This window comes from Lagopus leucura, unplaced genomic scaffold, assembly GCF_019238085.1.
Source record: "Lagopus leucura isolate 7727_CA_CO unplaced genomic scaffold, USGS_WTPT01 Super-Scaffold_100009, whole genome shotgun sequence".
In the NCBI taxonomy this organism is placed as follows: Eukaryota; Metazoa; Chordata; class Aves; order Galliformes; family Phasianidae; genus Lagopus; species Lagopus leucura.
In genome coordinates this window covers 27,369,906-27,389,680 of record NW_024962266.1, presented here as the reverse complement: position 1 = coordinate 27,389,680, position 19,775 = coordinate 27,369,906, and the positions used below count along the sequence as shown (strand labels likewise).

Genomic DNA, 19,775 nt, shown 5'->3' with positions numbered 1-19,775 from the left:
TTCAAGATGAATACAAGCATACACAAAGCCACACGTGGATAATTTTGTTAATGCTAACAACAAATAAGATTATTTTGAGGTTTTTTTCTTTCTAGTGGCTTGGTATCTTCATTTACTTCAGTTCTCTAGGGAGTATTTCATTATCTCCACTTCATGCAGACTAACAAAGATGCACAGCAATAGAACTTTCAAAGATATTTGGAGAGGAAAAATGCAGAGAAAACCACTTTAAATTATAACATTCTAATAATCTTGGGTACAGCTTTCCAACAGAACAATTAACAGATACGCCTTATTTTAATGGGTAATAACATGCAATCAAATAACATGAAGGACATCTCAGGGTTTTTTCCACTCCTGCCCAAACATTCAGGTTATGCCAGATGGACAGAAACAAAGTACAAGAGTTTTTAGTGAGGATCCAGCCTTTCACAAAACAGCATCTTGAGTTTTGGTGTCTCAATGACTTAATTGGAAGGGGAGCCTTTCAACCACTTACACAGCCATACCACAAAGTGAAAAAATCAAACTGACAGATGAACAACCACCTCCTTCCACATCAACAACTTCACCTTCCTCTTGGCATCCCTGTGTTAGATACCAGTTCTAGTAATGGCACCTTGAATACCTCCATTACCTTTCATTCCAGACAATTTCACCAAGAAGAGGAAAATCTCCCTGAGGGAGATGCCACAAAGAGATGGAAAGTGGAAAGAGGACCAACAGGGAGGAGAGGCAGGAGGGAGAGAAGCGACAAAAGGAAAATATGGCAACCAGCACAACCCTAACAACTTGGAAGTTCAGTTTCACAGGAAAAACAAGATTTTACATTCTTTCTCAGTATGACTTGCAGACAGCTTCCTAAAGATGGCAGTGGCTATTTTTCCAATGCTTCCACACTACAGTTCTTCAGTAATAAACACTCGACAGGCTCTTGCTGAAGCAAAGTCTGGAAGATGCTGCAGAGTGACAGACCAACCGGTAACCACTTCAGAAGGTTTGTTACTATGAAGCCAAATAACTAAATAATGAAAACAGTGTTACAGAGCCCAGATGAGTAGCCCTGCAAATAGAAAATCCATGCTTGTACTTTGCCAGCTGTGGCCTCCTGTTTGTTTTTTTGAATTGTTTTTGTCGATGGATTCTCATGCGAGTCCACCGTAGGAAAAGAAACTTCTGAAGGACTTCCAAGGTGAGTCATTTTGAAGGACGATATGAAAAGAAATTCATGAAAGTTTCCAGGCTAAGAGCAGAGCTCATTTTTTATTAGAAGTTATGCAATCCTGACGTGGGGGTTATAAATTTCCTCATTCTTCCTTTTTCTTCACCCCTTGCTGTCAAGTTTGCTGGTGGCCGGCCCCTGCACAGAGACACCAGGCAGCTGAAAGGTGTTCATCCTCAATTCATCCCTGATCTTTCTCCTCATGCTGACAGAAGCCTGCCCATTTAGCACCAGAGGCACTAGCATTTTACATGGCCACTATGTCTGCACTGAAGCCACCAGACCTACCCCATAGCCACAACCAAACAGAGAGGCACTGGTGTCTTTGGAACCACCTGATGCTTCGCTCTATCCAGATTTCTTCCTTTTAAGCCAATCAAAATAAAAGCTGAAGAAGCCTTTCTCTTCAGGCACAGATTCATACCACATATTTGAATGCAGTGAGCATCCTAAAACCGTGCACAAACAGAGGTTAGTGACATACATCAGGAAAGATGAAAGAACGCTGATATTAAGAGCCAAGCTGTCTTATAAAGCTAAATTACAGATGTTTTTAATATTTATTACCCAAATTACCTTCCTCTCTAAAACGTTTTGAAATCAGAATGAGAATAAATAATGAAAATTTACTCTGTAATCAAAGTTTGCTGTGTATAACAAATGACGAGAACGTTACTCTTGTTCTTTTCAAGCACATATGGAAGTGAAGCATTTAAAATGATGATTGTTTGAAAGAAATAATTGCACTATTATTGGAAAAAATCAGACCTTCCATCACACCTTCCTACAATTAGGAAATGTAAATAAGTTCCTGTAAATATGGAACATAATATATGATGATTAAAGACAACCAACTGCCTGCATTTTCAAAACTCATGCATTTATAACCAAAACAAATTGAAAACGAACAAACTTGGGTTTCCCAAGCAACGTACTCGGTTTCTGTACATCTCTGTGTATCAAACAGAAGCAAATCAACTTGACTAAGCTGTAATGCAATACTTCCAGCATGTGATGGACTGACCAACTCGTGATCTTGGTTTCTGAACTTCAAAGGAAAAGTCCCATGACCAGCTTCAGAAGAGTTACCCAGGCTAAGCAGCGCCTCAGTGCAAAGCAGGTACCCTGCACACAGACTCACTCTGTATAAAAGTCTATTTCATTTGATTAAAATTTGAACACACGTTGTTTGTTTGTTTGAGCCAAGTCCCAGACCCTGTTTATAGCTCCTCACTGACACGTACACACAGGGGATAGGTTAAGGAGTGTGTTTGGAGCACTGCCTTCCCATTTTCCTCAGTTATCAAAGTGGAAGAAAAATCACAGAATCGCAGGGTGGGAAGGGACCTCAAGGATCATGAACCTCCAACACCCCTGCCACAGGCAGGGCCACCAACCTCCACATTTAATACCAGACCAGGGATGGGGCATCCACAACCTCTCAGGGCAGCTGTTCCAGCACCTCTATCCATAAAGAATTTCCCCCTGACATCCAAAAACACACGCTATTTTTGCAAAATAAACACAGCAGTAACTTCAGAATGTAATACTTACTCCATCATAGATGGTGGGATAGTGCAGCAGTCCTGGATTGCAGTCAGTGGCGATGTGAGGTGGGCAGTGTATGATGCTTCCACCACTTGCTTGTTACGATTCACAACGTCCAAGTAACGGTTAAACTTCTCACGAATTTTTTTTGCCAACTGAAAAAATAAAAGAAAAAAAAAGGAGTAGAATGAAAATTCACTCTGTTTCTTTGTAATACTGTGTTCCTTAATAATAAACTTGAATGGAAAGTAAGGAATGGAAACCATGTATGTTAAAAGCTAATAGTTGTCTGCCCTGTCATTGTACTCCCTGTTTTGTTGGCTCAAGGCACTGCCAAGTCATGTAATTCATAGTATTAGCCACAGAAAACAGTACACACAACAAAATACGTTCACCATCTAGCAATGGGTACTTGAACACTGTGTTCTGCATGCACAAAGAGTGAAATTTCCTTCTGTTCTTTAAGGAGTAGCACCTTCATCTGGCTCTACCCATCCTACCGTGCTCACTGCTTCCAGCATGAAGCTCTTTTGAGGCCTGACGAAGATGAGATGGAGACTAAGAGGGGCCCAAAGACCACCTCAAGACCACAAATGGGCTCCTAAGAAAAGCCCCAATAATAGTCTTACAGAAGGCTACACTCCGAATGTTATCCTCCACAAAAATGTAGCTAAATATTGCGCTGCTTCAGGAGCAAACAGATAATGGCACTGTCAGTGCACCGAATGTATTTAGGAGAACAAGCTCAGGATCCAGGCATCCCCAAATAAAGCCATGAACATTTTTCTCTTGACCAGCAGCCTCCTCGAGCAGGAGGATCTGTGCAGATGTATTTCACAGTTCCTTTCACATAGTTCTCTTCATTGCAGTTTGGGCAAACAAACCCTCCTAGTTCTCATATCTGTCCTTGCAGCTTCTGCTGCTTTCCACAGCCAGAGCTGAGCACCTTTCTGGCTGTCACAGTCCCCTTTGATGGAGGTAACCACGTGCAAACCAGGACAAGGTTTAGAAGTTGCTCTCTTAATTGTAGCAGCATGTGATTGTATTTGTCTCCTTTCAGAAAGCAAAACCAACCAACCCGACACGGCACCTCAACAGTTCTCAGATCTTCAAAAATCAGCCACTACAACAAAGTAATTTGCAATAAATAAAAAGGAATGACTAAAAACAAATTCTAGCTTCATCACAGAATGGCTTGGACTGGAAGGGACTTCATGGATTATGAAGCTCCCGCTGCAGGCAGAGCCACCAACCTCCACATTTAATACCAGACCAGGCTGCCCAGGACCCCATCCAACCTGGCCCTGAACACCTCTAGGGATGGAGCACCCCATCTTTAGAAATAACTAATATCAGTACTTCTCTTTAATAGCAGGGCTGTGGAAGATGCTTTGCTGTCGGGTAAGGGCTTGCTGGTCTTCACAGCACGCCTGCCTAATGACTTTGCAGGGGGAAACTGGAAGGGAAATATCTGTGGCTGCTATTTGAGCAGTCGTGAGAGTAAACACAGTCACTAGGGAGCACTGGGTTTTGCAAGGAATGTTTACTAGGGCTATTGCTCCTTGTCTTTCATTCAGAGTGAGGGGTAAGTGAACTACATCAGACATACAGCTCGCTTGGGTGCACCCACTGCACTTCTCATACCAACATATCTCTCGTGCAGTCACCAGCCATAGCGCACTGCAATGCTGAATACTTAGAAATATTTTATTTTTTCTTAAACACTTTATTGGATTCTCCATTTGTAATCACAAAATGAGGAAGAGTTTGCTGAAAAAGCGACCACAAGAATCTCATCAGCAGAACAAAACCACCATGGAGCATCAGAACACAAGGGCTCTCGCTTGGAATTGCTGCTTTTCCCTGATAAGTAAATGCTGCACAAAGTGAGATTCAGGTACTGATGAGTTTTCACCTTCAAGTGGAACGAAGAGAGCACCCACACCCTGAGTTCAGCCTGCAGATAGGAGCAATCTGCTGGCAGAGGAGCAGATAAAGAGCTTAGTGCCTGAACTGCACGTCCCAGCTAAAACCTTTCAACGGCTCAGAGTCAATGCGTTATGTTTATTAAATGGGCCCCAGCACTTCAGCCACACTCATTTCAGCAGCGATGGAACCCAGCCTGCCCAAACCACACACAGGCTTGGATGGCAGGATGGAACTGGGCTCATCTGACAAATGCCATACTCCAACAGTGAGAAATAACCTCCCAGCAACCAGAGCACGTTCAGAACAACTGATTCAAAACCAGGCAACAACGGCAATGTGATCCAAACCGAATTCTTTCATTGAGCATTGATCACAAAGCATGAACTGTATTAAGACTCAAAGGACAACACGTCAGCCAGCTGAAAAGTTAGTTAAAAAAGAACTCAAAATCTGGTTTTCATTCATCAAATTGAGATGTATGATGTGGGTGAAGACGAACAAAACTAAATTTTTCTTCCATGGTTGAGCTCCACTGGAGCGCATGATGTCCTAAAGGCAGGACAGGGAGCAGTCATTCCAGATCTTGGTGATTAAAACGGCAGCAAAAAACAACACATACTTCCCAGCTTCTCATACCTGACTCGTGTGCTCCCACATCAGCATTACTCAGTTTGCAAAGGATGCACTGCACTGCTAGAGCCTGTCAGAACAGCTGCAGCCTTCAATCACCTGCTTCTTCTAAATAACGATAATAATAAAATCTTCTACCTGAAAATCACTTGCTATTTTTTCCAGCACTCGTCCTGCCTCTTCTAAGCTGCCCAGAGCTGAACTGCATACTGATGGACGCGACCCATGCCACATTTATGGCAAAAACTCAAAGATACAGAAACAAAACACAGAACAAATTACAACACAACAAAGCATATAAACACAACATCATCCCAACAGAGGTATGTACAATATTTTAGAGATAAAATGGAAATCAAGCACGTAGAAGGTGGCAGAGGCTCACATCACAGAGGTACCTATGGGTGAGTGTCTCTTCCTCCCACAGAAATGCTCCAATTCACTCTTTTTAATGCAGACTAAAATAAATTTGGATGTCTTGAGACTGACATCAAATGCTGTTATCATCATTTCAAAGTGTTCTTCCCGTCGTTTTAGAAAAAAAGGGGAAAAAAAATCCAGGTTGCTCAGCACTCCTTATCTGTTTCTTTTTTAAGGCACCGAATAACAGCAACCCAGGGCTCACCCCAAACAATGCAGCCATTAGCTCTGTTCTCCCCTCTTTTTTGGCAGCTGGCGGGCAGCCAGCACATTTCAGTTTGCAGACAGGTTGGACAGTAACACCTGTTCCTATTACAGCAGCACCCATGGGTAATGCACTTCAGTTGTCACCACCTCCGCTGACAACCTTTCATCACAACATCAGTGAGTTTCCCTAATTCTCCCAGAGACGTTTCGCTCATTTGCATCGCTCCCTCGAGCTTTGTTAGAGCTCTGCTCCCCTCAAAGCTCTGCTGCTGTGAAGTGTCCCTTTTTCAGAGAGCACCGAGGAAAGCAGAGCTCCAAGGTTAGGTTTTATTTCTGGCTGCAGCTTAAAAGCAGAGATACTTTTTATGTTACGAGGACTGTATATAAAATATGTATCAATGATGCTGGCAGGCACGGATGTCGGAGCGGACTTGCAGCTCCTCGGGAAGCACTGCTTACATGCTGAACAATTCAGTTGGTATTTTTATTTTAAGCTCCTTTTGTGAACCAGCAGAATGTGGGACAAAATGCATCCACCATGCCCTCCCCTGCTGTATCACAGCTTCATTGTGCTGCAGATCCACAGACTTTGATTCTGGTAGGTTTTTAACACAAGTATATCCAACCTGCTTGGCGCTCAGAGAAGCCACTGCTTCTGCAGCATCTCAGAGCAGGGTCTTGTTACCTTCAGAAGGGGCCTTAGAGTCACGTGCCTTTGTATCAGTACATTCAAACCATTCCTCCTGCTCTCAATGATGATGGAAACATGGCCTTGACCATTCCATTGGGATGCAGAGCTGCTTTCCCACACATTTCTCCAACAGGAGTAGCACTCATATGAAGCAAGGGCCACTGAGATGATCAGAAGGCCAGAGCACCTCTCCTGTGAGGAAAGGTTGAGGGAACTGGGCTTGTTTAGCTTGGAAATAGAAGGCTCCGGGGAGACCTCACTGTGGCCTTCCAGTACTTGAAGGGAGCATATAAACAGGAGGGGGAATGGCTATTTACTGAAGGTGGACAGTGATAGGACAAGGGGAATGGTTTTAAACTGAGAAGGGGAGGTTTAGATTGGATATTAAGAGGAACTTTTTCCACACAGAGTGGTGATGCACTGTTCACAGGCTGCCCAAGGAGGCTGTGGATGCCCCATCCCTGCAGGCATTCAAGGCCAGGCTGGATGTGGCTCTGGGCAGCCTGGGCTGCTGGTTGGTGACCTGCACACAGCAGGGGGTTGGAACTGATGAGCATTGTGCTCCTTTGCAACCCAGGCCATTCTATGATTGTGCAGTAATTTTGGCAAGGCTTCCCAAGATCCACCAAAGGAAAGAGATTTTGAATGTGCTCCATGGCAAAAGCTAAAGGGCCACAATTCCTGTAAGTCTGGAATCCAGTATTTCTGGAAATACGTTAAACACTGTATATAGTATGCCTTTTAGCACAAGCTTCACAATTAATCGACACTGAATTCACATCTTGAGACCACATCGTGCCTCACAGCCAGGGAGACGTCATGCCTAACACTAAAATCCTCATTTCTCACATACTGATTTTCTTTGGCAATTTGGGCTGTGCCGGTCAACAAGGACCACACTTTGAGTGATATGAGACAAGCCTCTTGCTAAAAGGTCAGGAGATTGCTGTGGCTGTATTTTAATTGCCCCTCAGCTCATTAACAGTGATGCAATGCTTCCCAACCTTAGAGTAGAATAACCACAGGAGGAGTCCCTAGCAGTCTCACCAACTATTGGTTACAAAACCTGCTTCCTCTTTCCTCAAAATAGTTGACAAAGTAAGAAATGGAACAGAAAAGAATGGAAAGGAAAAAATGTCTGGCTCTAAGGGACACAGGTCAGTTGGCATGGTAGCTCAACATCCACCCTTTACTGCATTTTCAGAAGGAATGCTGTTGTTCTCTACAGATGCCAATTTTTTAACAGTCATATGAGTTATCATAACCACACGAGTTATCACCTCAAACATCACAGAATCACAGCATGGCCTGGGTTGCAAAGGAGCACAACGCTCATCAGTTCCAACCCCCTGCTGTGTGCAGGTCGCCAACCAGCAGCCCAGGCTGCCCAGAGCCACATCCAGCCTGGCCTTGAATGCCTGCAGGGATGGGGCATCCACAGCCTCCTTGGGCAGCCTGTGCCAGTGCCTCACCACCCTCTGGCTGAAAACATCCTTGAGAACCAGTCCTACCCATGTGAAAAAGCCTCAGCAGCTGTATCCCACTTGTGCACAATTTCTGATTATTGCAAACACGTTTCCCAGAATTTGCCCTAGTATGACAGCAACATCAATATCTGGAATATTTTGTCCCTTAGGATACCAGATCAGTGCAGGCCAATGGTGGATCCCCAAGTTCTGATTTGAAGTTTCATTTCCTGTCTAAGTTTTTTAATGATTTGATTTGGCTTTTTTGGCTCTAAAATATAACCATCATTTCTGAATTATAAATACATTCTGCTGTTCTAAGAAGAGTGCATTGTATTTCTCCTAAAGAGATTTTTGTGGCAGACATAATCCACCCCACCCAACCCCAAGCCATTGATGACTTCAGCTTTTAGAGATACACTTGTTAAGTTTTTTTAGATAAATGATTTGTGATCATTGTGATATACACACATACATACTTCTGGTAACCTGTTTCTATTAGAAACAAACACGTATACATGTGAACATTTGTGTTTTGCCTTAAAATTCTGTTCCTGAACCTCCTAACTGCCTGCCTGCAATTATTGAGTAGCTCCTAACAGCTTCACGCAGCATCAATTCTCCAGATATTTTTATAGCTGATAATTATGCTCTGGAGGAGCTGGCAGGAAAGAAATGACAGTTTTCTAGCTCTAAGCACAGGAGTTGCATGGAGAGTAGACTCTGTTAAACAAAGTAAAGTCTAATGACAAAAGACACATCTCACTGTTTACACGCTTATCTCCTATACATTAAAATCCATCCCTTTGTCCCCTGCCCTTCCCAGCCTTCAAATCCAAGTGCCTATGCTCAAGAACATTCCAGCAAGGTTTGTATATACAGTTGTATATATCAACTGATGTACCTGTATTTACAGCTGGCTATCTCAACAGAAGCAACTACCAAGGGTACACGGGTGGATCTTACAGGAGCAGAGAGGTGACCTCAAGTTTCTCCTTGCAGAGATGTTGCTAGGGAGCTTGCTGCAGGACCCCTTGCTGCAGGACTTGGGACAGGACTGCCACTATCTGAGCTGTGTTGTGCCATCAGGGGCAGGGAGAACAAGGAAATACAGCCAGCACTAGGAGAAAGCTTCAGAACACAACAGATTGTTTGAGCATACAGCATTTCCTAAGTTGGTTTTAAACCTAGAGGTATTTTAGCCTAGCTCACAAACCCAACGCAAAGGGGATGTCAACAATCCAGTTTTACAGCGGAATAACAGATGGCTGCACCACCATCCCTTGGATTCCAGCTCCAAGCTCTCCATACCACAAGGCCCAGATGTCTCACACGAGGCTGAATGCAGAACGACTTCCCTGAAAATGGCTCATCATCGAGATTCCCTTGACCAAAACCAACCATTTTTCACCATCTACGCTCAGTGGTTTGCACCACTAAGATTTGCTCATTCTATCACTTCTCCAATATCAAAATAACCTAAGGAAAGGTATTCCAGCTCTTTTTGGCTATTGTCATCCCAATTTTATTAACTTATTCAAAATGAAAAACACTCTGTTACTTAGGATAGCAACCCTAAAGTGTAAGGAGCTTAACATCCAGGCAAACCACTCCTTGTGTGGCATGCAGTGAACCAAGCGTATTAAACTGTCCAGGCCGAAGGCCAACAGCTGTAGTTTTTCCTCTTTTCCCAACAAACTGAAAGTCATAATTTACACAGTTTAGTATATAAAAAGCCAATCCACACAACACTGCAGTGGTCTGCCAGAAAAAAAAAAAATCCCAGTTGACATAAATCCGTAATTAATTGCCTTCGGGTATCAGTTGCTAAGAAAATGCTAATGAATGACAAAAACAGGAATGAGCAACGGGGGATTTAAATTTGCTTACATTTGTTTGCATTTGCTCAAGATGATCCCATTCCATGTGCAACTCTTACTCATAAACCTCCAGCTACATTGCTTATGATTCATTAGAGCTAGAAGACCTGGTTATTAATGAAACAGAAAATGCTCAATTATTTTGCTATCCACTTCACTGTTGAGCTTTTAAACTGCAGTAATTATGCTTCACCAGGGCCTCGTTTTTCTCCTCTGACAGCTCAGAATTCATCACACTACCTTCAGTGTTTGGACAGTTATTTCCATCTCCTTAAAGCCAATGTGTACATCTGTGACCGGGAAACAAGCGGGATCTTTCTCTAAGCAGAGAATCTATAGTCAAGACTTCAAAGAAGTTTTAATTCGGTTTCTTGGTTTCCCAAAAAAACGCTTTTGGCTCTAAAGAGCCATCTGATACATATAATCTAGCCCACATGGCCCTTTTGTGGTGTGCGGACCACCCAGAAATACTTGTGAAAACCCTATCACTGAATCAAAGCCAGCGAGCCCTTCTGTTCCAATGTCAGGATGCTTTCAGCACATTTCTATAGCCATGCGATGGTTCTTGCTCTGCAGATGCATGCACACCTGTGCAAGAAGCCTCACTGCAGTGCCTGAGCTCTGACACCCACTCAGCACAGCTCCTCTCTGCTGTCTGAAGCCTCCCTGCCTGCATGCACCCAACCTGGGCTCTACGTGCAGCAGCTATTGGCAGAAGCAACAGAGCAGTGCTTTTTCAAGCAGCAAACTTCTTGCACAGGCATTCAAAAAAACTGCAGTACCTGTAAAAAAACTGTAATACCTTCCACTCAGTTTGGGATGAGAACAGCTTGTCTGATCTTTTATTTAGTTCCATTTCTACAGCTAAATTGCACACACAGGACGGATTCACATAACTGTCCCCTGACTTCTGCTAGGAAAAACTCCCGCAAAGCACAGCATCTGTTGGAGGGGTTGAGATGCTATTATCTGCAGGTCAAGCAATTGTTCATACCAGAATTAGGGTAATTTACTAGAATTAATGCTTCACTCTTGTTTCTTCTGTTGTTTCCCACACACATCTGTATCTCACCAAACAAAAATCTGACACGGACGGACTGAAGCAGCACCAAAGGTGAAGTGCAAGCAACCTTCTTTAAACACAAACCTTACCATTCTTCTGATAACCCACACAAGAGATTCACACTAAAATACATCTGACGTCAATCACACAGTCTAAATCCCACATCATTAATCACAGGATCTTCCACTGTCAAAGTTATCAGATAGCATTATTACACACCTCAGTTTAGCACCGGTACAGGATGACATTTTTGCACCAAATACTTGAGTTTTGTCTAGCAGAAGCCCAGCGTTGCTGGAACTTTTCTTGCACTATTCTGTTTTTGGCAGATTAACTCAGTTCCCACATGGATCGTAATCCTATCAAAAGCCACCATGTTTGCTCTGAAAGAGAAGAGGATCTGAGCTCTGCTCCCCAGTTCAATCTCAGCCAAAGCTTAAATGCATTGCCCATACATTTAAAATCCCATTTGATCCACTTGTGCTTTATCTTTCCTTGGGGAAAAACAAAACAAAAAAAAGAATGTCTGACAGATTTACTATTTTACAGCAAGCATAAACTCGCTGCTGCTGGATGACTCTTTTTAATGCACATGTGCACACATGATACTCTCTTGGAAATGCACAAGAGCACCTCGCGTGCACACCGGACTAACCTTGCTGTGAGCGCAATTCCCTTTTCCCCAGGGAAAACTCCACTCTGAGGCACTTTTGTTTGTACCCAACGTTAAAACTGGTTTGATAGGGGGCTAGGAAGGTCAGGTTACTCGCAAAAGGTTGCACAAATGGGTCTGTGCTTAAATGGGAAGGAAAAGCTGGTTCTTTGCTGCAGCCCCCAGGCAGCGCCTGTCACCGCCACCAAAACTCACTGTGCTCTGCATGAAGGTGCAACTGTGAGAATACAGAATTGGCACCTCAATGAAAATTGCATCTACCTGATCTGCCTTTAACACAGAATCACAGAATGGCCTGGGTTGCAAAGGACCACAATGACCATCAGTTCCAACCCCCTGCTGTGTGCAGGTCACCAACCAGCAGCCCAGGCTGCCCAGAGCCACATCCAGCCTGGCCTTGAATGCCTGCAGGGATGGGGCATCCACAGCCTCCTTGGGCAACCTGTGTCAGTGCATCACCACTCACCGAATGAATTTTTTTTTATTATTATTTTTTTAACATTTATCCACAATTATTCTTCCAAACTCATACACGCATTAAAGTGGAAACAGCTCACACGTTAAAGGATATATCACTTCAATATTAAATTGAAGAGATTTTCCTCGCTTTTTCAAATCTGATCTCATACAGAGATCAGTTGTCCCATATTTACACACAGCAACCAATACCATTTCCACATTTACAAACGATAATAGTGCTTTTAGCTTGAATGAAGACAATTTTAATAGTGAGCCTTTCAACATGAAAAAGAGTCGATTAATGTGAGATGCTACATGAAGGCCCCAGCTCTGCCTTTGCTCCTTTGTTTCTTGGGGAAGGACCCACACAAAGCAGATGGACAGCCTTTTCACAACAGAAAACAGTCAAATACACGGTCAGCTCACACAATGCACTTCCACTTACACTCTATTCTGTTTACTATCCTATGTGCCATACGTTAGAAAAATGGCTACAATAAATCCAGATAGAACTGTAATTGCTAATTCTCTTTGCAAAACAAAACCTGCGCTTTCATCAGCCTGCCACTGAGCAGCAGCAGGCAGGCAGGAGGTCGGAACTTACCTGCTGAACTTCACTTTCCCCATTCGATATTTTCTCTGTGTACATGAAGGAGTTGAATATCCTCTGCAAGAAAAATCAGAAAGGATGTGTAAGAGATATTTTGTCTCAAAAGCCAAGTTAAAGCAGTTTCAAAAGTCATACGTGAGGAAATCTTCACCTAGGAATCTCTAATGTCAGGTGTGCCCAGGGGGGTATCAAGTTCATTTATATCTGCTTCTGATCTGTTCACTTCTGCAGCATCTCTTCTTACGTTTGAAGGCAAAAACTTAACAGTTCTTTCTTTTCCAAAGCATTTGTTAATTTACTACAGAGGACGAGATATTTACAACAATATATGAGAATAAAAGGGGAATAAACAAAGTTTTAAAATAAATCAAAGGGATTTTCCTGTACCAGCCTGCAAGTGAGCTGGGCCTTTGCTGACAGAATGGACTCCACATTTATCTGCACAAAGTCAAATACGCCAGCAGGAAGACCTGCAGATACGGCCGCATCTCACAGAGACAGCAATTTGTGAAGGCTGCACTGAGCCCCTCCTTGATGTGCCAGTGGTGAAATAGCCAAGAATTAGCTCTCCAAACTATCAATAACTGCAATTACTAAGGAAGCCTAGATGTCCTCCAAACACAGTGTAATCATCGGTCAGCAACTCCAAGACTTTTCTTGATGCAGGTTTAGCTGATTTCCTCCCATCAAGGGCCGCACACAGCCACAGCTGGCAGCCACAGCCTGCAGAACCCTCTGCTGTGCTCTGCTGCATTTACCATCACGGCTTTCCCTTATCCCTCTCCCTCCTGAGGACTGCAGGAATTTCAGAAATTTGAACTCTTAATTCCAAACCTGCATGTGGAAGGGCAGCAATAAATCTCGGTTTACAAGTCTCAGAGAGCCAAAGGGGGGTGGGAGGATAAGAAAGGCATCTACTCTTGAAAGCCGCCTGTATACTGAAACTTCCTTTTCTTCCAGAGCTGCTTTAAGTTCTACTTGGGCACAGTAACTATGAACATGTTTTGGGTTTTTTTTTTTCCTCCTCATGAGATGAAAAGATAATTTAAACATCAGAAGAAAGTACATTAAAGCATGTCATTTTGATGCAAAATGTTTCAAATGAATTGAATTTTTCTCTCCACGCAACATTTAGTCTGCAGACATCAAAAGGGGCGAGGGGGAAGCAGTCTGTCAGTTACCACCAACGGGGCTTTCTGTCCTCAGCACGAAGCTGACCCAAAGCAGAGCCACGAGCATGGGGAAGGCTCTGGAGGGCAACACATGTGAGGAGGTGCTGAGGACTTTTGGTTCGTTCAGCCCAGAGGAGGCTGTCGAGGAGCCCCATCATGGCAGCCCCATCCATTTCCTCAAGCAGATTTCTGCAAACTCTTTTCACTTTAAAAACTAATACATAAAAACAAAGCAACTTTGGTTTTCCAATCCAAACGCTGAATTAAATTGCAAAATGGTGTAAAACCCATCATTTTGTGACACCTCAGTGCCACCCCAGCTTGCCCAGCACGGCAAGCCAGCTTTGCCACACTCACTCCAGCCACCCTCACCACAAAGCATTAAGGCTCCAAATACAGTGATAAGAAGCAAACAAAACTGAGAACTTCTTCCAAACCTACGTAAGATTGAAATAATTTGCATTTTCCATACTTCATTCTCAAAGAAAGCTTTAGAAGCAGTGGGTCATTCCAGATGTGGCCCTGCTTAATTTACAATATTGGAAAGTCAGTGGAAGCACAGATTTTTTTCCGTATCGCTTCAGTGTCTGAGATGCTCAGAGGGAGTTCGTGCTCATTGCTGGCTCACTGCACTGCCTGCTGCTTTCATATTGCTGCTTGAGCTGCTCTTCATCCTCCTCTTTCTGCACCAAGCACAGCACTCATGTCCCAGCTACACACAGAACCCTGGAGCAAAATCAGCCTTGCTATCTGCAGGGAGTGCTGAAGGACTTCCAGAGACCAGCAAGAGCTCCAGATCAGAGACATCAGGACGTGCAGAGATCAGGAGAGCTGCACAATGCGTTCCCATCAGCTGCTGAGGTTGACCACAGCCTGGATGGAATCCTGAGAACCAGGTTTTATCTTACAAATGCACATTTCAGCACATTAGAGACTCTTGCTTCCCTAAGATCTTTAATTACCTGTCTGGTTCAAATTACTTGCAACTTCCCAGAAAATATTTCTCTGTGGCATCCACCTATCAACTTTGACGACTTTGACTGTAACCAAGTGCTTCTCAGTGCCACCAGCTGCCTCACTTACAGCTTTACACAGCAGGACAAGTATTTGATAAGCAAGATAAATCAGAGCACAACGAGAGGTTCCAAGGGCAGGATCTGTGTGGGGACCCCCTGGGAGGGGAAGATTTGGGATGCTGCTGTTACGATGCCTTCCACAGGTGCATCTGACAGTGATGAATGGGAGCACATCCGCAGTCAGGGTCTCCTTCCAGGGAGCGGTCAGGTTTCCTACTGAGCCTCTGAGATAAGGGGTAGCTCAGGTTTGGCTCAGTGGTGCACTTAAGCAAGGCTTCAGGCATTCTTATTCCCAGTTTGAAGGTGGAAGCAGTGAGTTTTGCATTTGGGAGACGACTCTAAACTGAGCTTAGCATAAAAAGCAAAGCAGTAACTGACTTGTTCCCTTAGTTCCCTGAAATTGAAACAAACCCAGCAGCAAGGCGCTGCAACAGAAAGCTCTTCAAAAGGCCACAACTCGACTGTGTTTGGATACAGCACTGCATCCAAATAAACAAAAAGACAACCACCCCCAAACCAGGCCTCCAAGATCCTCAACCAAACAGAACCACCAGCTGCTCCTGAGAGCAGCAGCCACGTCATTATTGTCAGACAAGATAGGAATCCATTTCCCTACCAACACATACAAAATGTTACAGGCCAAGAGCATCAAGAAAAGCAAATACAAGACTAATCAAATATTCACTGAGCTGTAAATATTTTGAAGCTGCTTTAGCCTCTAATACTAAAGGATGTATTAAAGAAAACATATTTAGGCAGATTATGGACATTGACTGTTGCTACCCATCCTTCTTGGGTCACAATAGGATGAAAAAAGAACCGTATTAAAAAGGATACAGAACAGCAGTAGCACAATGTGCACGTGTCAGATTGAAGCTGTATTAACTCAGCAGGACTGCAGTACTTCTTAACTTCAAGTAGCAACTAACCAGGGTCTGTTTCTTATTTTAAAGGTTAACGTTTTAAAGTGAGCAAACAAATATATAGCAAATCCTTTTTATGGTGAAACTTACAGAGTTGGATTGTTATGAGGGAAACCTGTGGCTTCTTTCTGCAGTTTGTTTTTGCAGCGTCTGAAGCTGTATCACGTTCTGTTTTGTTACCATTTTCTAAAACTGAGAAACATTAAATAGTGGGCTCCCACGAGATCAAGGACATGCTTTGTGTTTTCCTCCAAGAAATTATACGTATATATAAAGTTTCACATGTATGTGTACATATATATATAAAATTTTCTTGTGTGTGTATATATATATATATAGCATATATATTTACACCTAGCAAAAGGGAAACTCAAATGAAAGCAATGCTGCCAGCAGCACAGCATTACAGCCCTGTCCAGCCCAGCTCAGCATCGCAAAAGAATGTCCCCATGTTGTACTGCCAATGTCTTTTTGGGTGGCTTTCTGACAAGAAGAAGTCTGCAGGAAGGGTTTCTGCTGCGCTGCTTGTTGAGCAGAACCAGAGTCCTCCTTAGACAGGAGATGAAGGAACGAGACACAGAGCTCAGAGCTGAGCAGGGTTGGTCTCCCTGAAACCAGGGCTCCATAAGCAGAGCAGCACCTTGAAATCAAAAATACAGATATGTACAGCCCCACATGGCCTGGGAATTCTGCAGTGCTGGCCCAGCCCAACTACTGCCATCTTAGAACTTCCTTTTGCAACTTCTTTTGTTGCTGCCCTTCCGATCCTCTCCCAGCAGCTCCCCCAGAGCGCTGTCTGGCTGCAAGTGAACTGTGCGTCCCTCCACACCTACACACGTCCAATGGGAGGCAGTTCTGCAGGGATTCACTGCAGTGTCTTCATTGCTGCTCAGTAACCGGATCCCACAACAGCCTGGGATTCATAGGGAACACAACCACAACACATCTGCAGCAATCTCCAGGTCTTGATTTTGACTGGCAGATAAAAAGGAGCCACAACTTGAACAAGTTTTGGTTTTGATCACCAATAACTCTGGTGAAATGCTTATTCATGTGTAATTAGGTGGGATTCAAGCAAAGTGTGATTCCTGCCTTTAAAAGGAAAACATGTAGGCAACCCTTATTTGATGTGCCTCTTATTCATCTTGCACGTCCTGGCATTCAGTGTCAAACACCAGAGGGGGGTTTGAAACCTTGCACCACTGCCTGGTGGCCACCAGCTTTCTTGCTTTGAGGAAATCAATGGCAAAGAAGAGGAGTGGAATGCAACATGCAATGCTGATACAAGAAACCTTCACAGCACTGCTCAGGACAGGCAAATAACTACCTTGGAAGCTGCATTTTGATTCATCATCCAGCATGCAGCGGGAAAGTAAGCAGAGCATCTGGCTTTGACCTCAGACATCAGAACGCTCATCTTCCTTCAGAGTCTGACAAGGGCCATCACCAGTTTACCATCCTGCAAAAACGGCTCTGTGCAAGTGGAAAAACTAGAGGTAATCTCTCCCAGAGCAGATGCAGCTGAGCCCTGTGTACAGCCAGTGCCAAAGTGCTCTGCTCCAGCCCCGTCATGCAGCAGGCACTCCAAGCACAGCTAGATGTGAGACCTCAGGGTCCTTCTAACCCTCCAACTACCTGCAACCTCTGCTTGCTCTCCCAAACACCCACATTAGGTTTCAGACAAAGCTGTGGACAATCGATATGGTAGATGACTGCAAAGTTGTGACAAGGTACATCTGGCTGAACCTGAGCAGACATCCAGGGGTCCCTATCTGACAACAAATGGCATTTGGACACCGTATGGAAACCCACTCCTGTTCACATCACACTTGCTCAGTGTAACAACAGTATTTGCTCCTGTGCCATCATCCGCAGTTTGCTCAGGGAGACTCTGCACACTGCCAGTAGGCAAATCATTCTACACTTGCTGGTCCTCCTTGCTAGAGCGTCATTAAAACACAACACCATCCTTTGGCAGCTTCATTCAAATGATTTTGTATATTTTGTGTGTCAGTTTTATAGAAGACTACTTGGAATGGACAGGAATATGTGGAAGAAATTCACTTGTGAGAAAAAGCTCAGAAGATCAAACACAGCCTTTCCATGAGCAAACTGAGCTTAGAACTTCCTGGCATTCACGACACAAGTCTGCAAGCATTTGCAGATGCATCACCTTCCCAGTTTTCTTACCTTCATGAAACACACTTTCACCAACTCTCTATTTACAAACCAAGCTACCACCACCTTCCACCAACGCTGCCAGCCCACTGTACCTCCTTGCTCCACAACCAGCACTGGAGCAAAACCCATGCATGAATCATGCATCAGTCAACAGAAGAAGCAGTACTCAGCTTTGATCACAATTCTGAGGATAGAAAGCATCACAGACAGCATTTATAATTTATCTACTACTTATAGCCCGTGGGTGGTAACAGCATTTTGGATAGTTTGAAGAGTTCGGTATTCAGAACTGGAGGTGGTGAGTATGTACAACATTGCTGGAAAACTGTCCAACTGAGCACAGTTCTTAGAAACGTGTTTCCTTGGAAAACTCCAGGCGTTTACAATGAGAGAAAAGTATGGAAAACTGAGTAACTGCCAAAAATGCAATCAAGCATCAGTAGAGTTTTTTCCCCTCTTCTTTTTCAAGGGACCAGAGAAGAGGGAAGAAAAGAGTAAGAGGGGAAAACACCCCAGGAAAATCAGTTCCACATGTTAAAAAGATTTTGCATTTAGCCAATGTAACTTGACTAAAGTTATACTCGTGGCAATGTCTATCACAGTATTTCAGAAAAAGGAAGGTTATGCTACTCGACCTGAAAATACAAAGCAGATGGTCTTTCTCAACAAGATCGGCTCTTTTTCTCCCTACGCTTATCCCTCATTATAGCTTTTAGAATGTGAAATTTAAAATATCAATATGGATTTCTTCATATTTCCAGTATATTTAGAACAGGTTAATGGCCTATAATCAAATGCAGTTGAAATTATCAGAGCAACTCGAAGCAAAACAAGTTCAGTGAAATGTTGAATCCCAGTGCCCAATTTTGCTGCCCAAGTGCTTAAGAAGGCCGACAGCAATCACACCTCTGTCATCACTCTGCTGCTGAATGGCAGTGTGCCTTGCAGCCACCTCAGGGAGAGATACGACAACTGAACAGGACAGCGGCTGCTCCCTCGGTCGGTATCAGTGGCCAGAAGAAATCTGAACGATCCCCAGGATGAGCTCTGCAGAAGGCAGAATGCTCAGGTAGTGCTGTCTGCTCCTGCCACGTGCCATCCATCCACGCAGGCAGAGATGGGCCAACACTAACGCAGGCGAGCAGGTCCCCATCTCACATGCCTGAGCTGCACGCCAGGGCAAAGTGCAGCACTGTAACACAGCTCTAAGGATTGCTCTGCAGGTAGGAACAACAAACAATGGCACTCAGCAGCACTTCGTTTGAGTCCTTTCTGATTAACGTGCATTTTCCAATTCGCTGCATCTTGTCAGCGCTCCTAAGTCGACAGAAATCTCTCCTTGGCGTCTCTTACTCGTCTCTGGAAAGATCTGTTCCTTCTTAGGCAGTATTTGGAATTTGGCTCGACGTTGTGCCCATCACTCAAATAATAGTACTGAATTACCTCTAGGCCACTACATCAGAATTATAAAACACAGTTCCAGTTTGTCATCCTCCCTGCCAGAGCCAGTCCCGCTCACCCAGAACCACCTTCCTCCCAGGGGAACAAACTCCAGCATTTGCCAGGAACAGAATTAAACTGAAACCTCTTTCAGTGAAGAGGATTCTGGGTTTCATTTTCTGGTT

At 43.9% G+C, this 19,775-nt stretch overlaps 1 protein-coding gene across 2 annotated transcripts in view; it reads right to left on the bottom strand.

Annotated features, from left to right (window-relative positions):
- CACHD1 (cache domain containing 1) overlaps positions 1-19,775 on the bottom strand; it is a 90,335-nt gene that overhangs the window by 46,755 nt on the left and 23,805 nt on the right. For both annotated transcript variants that reach the window (XR_006179422.1, XM_042873897.1), the window contains exons 2-3: positions 12,793-12,855; positions 2,777-2,925 (exon numbers count right to left, since the gene is read on the bottom strand). Coding sequence is in view for 1 of the 2 variants with exons in the window: in XM_042873897.1 (XP_042729831.1) it covers positions 2,777-2,925; positions 12,793-12,855 (212 nt within the window). In the remaining variant the exon portion in view is untranslated. The remainder of the gene's footprint in view (positions 1-2,776; positions 2,926-12,792; positions 12,856-19,775) is intronic.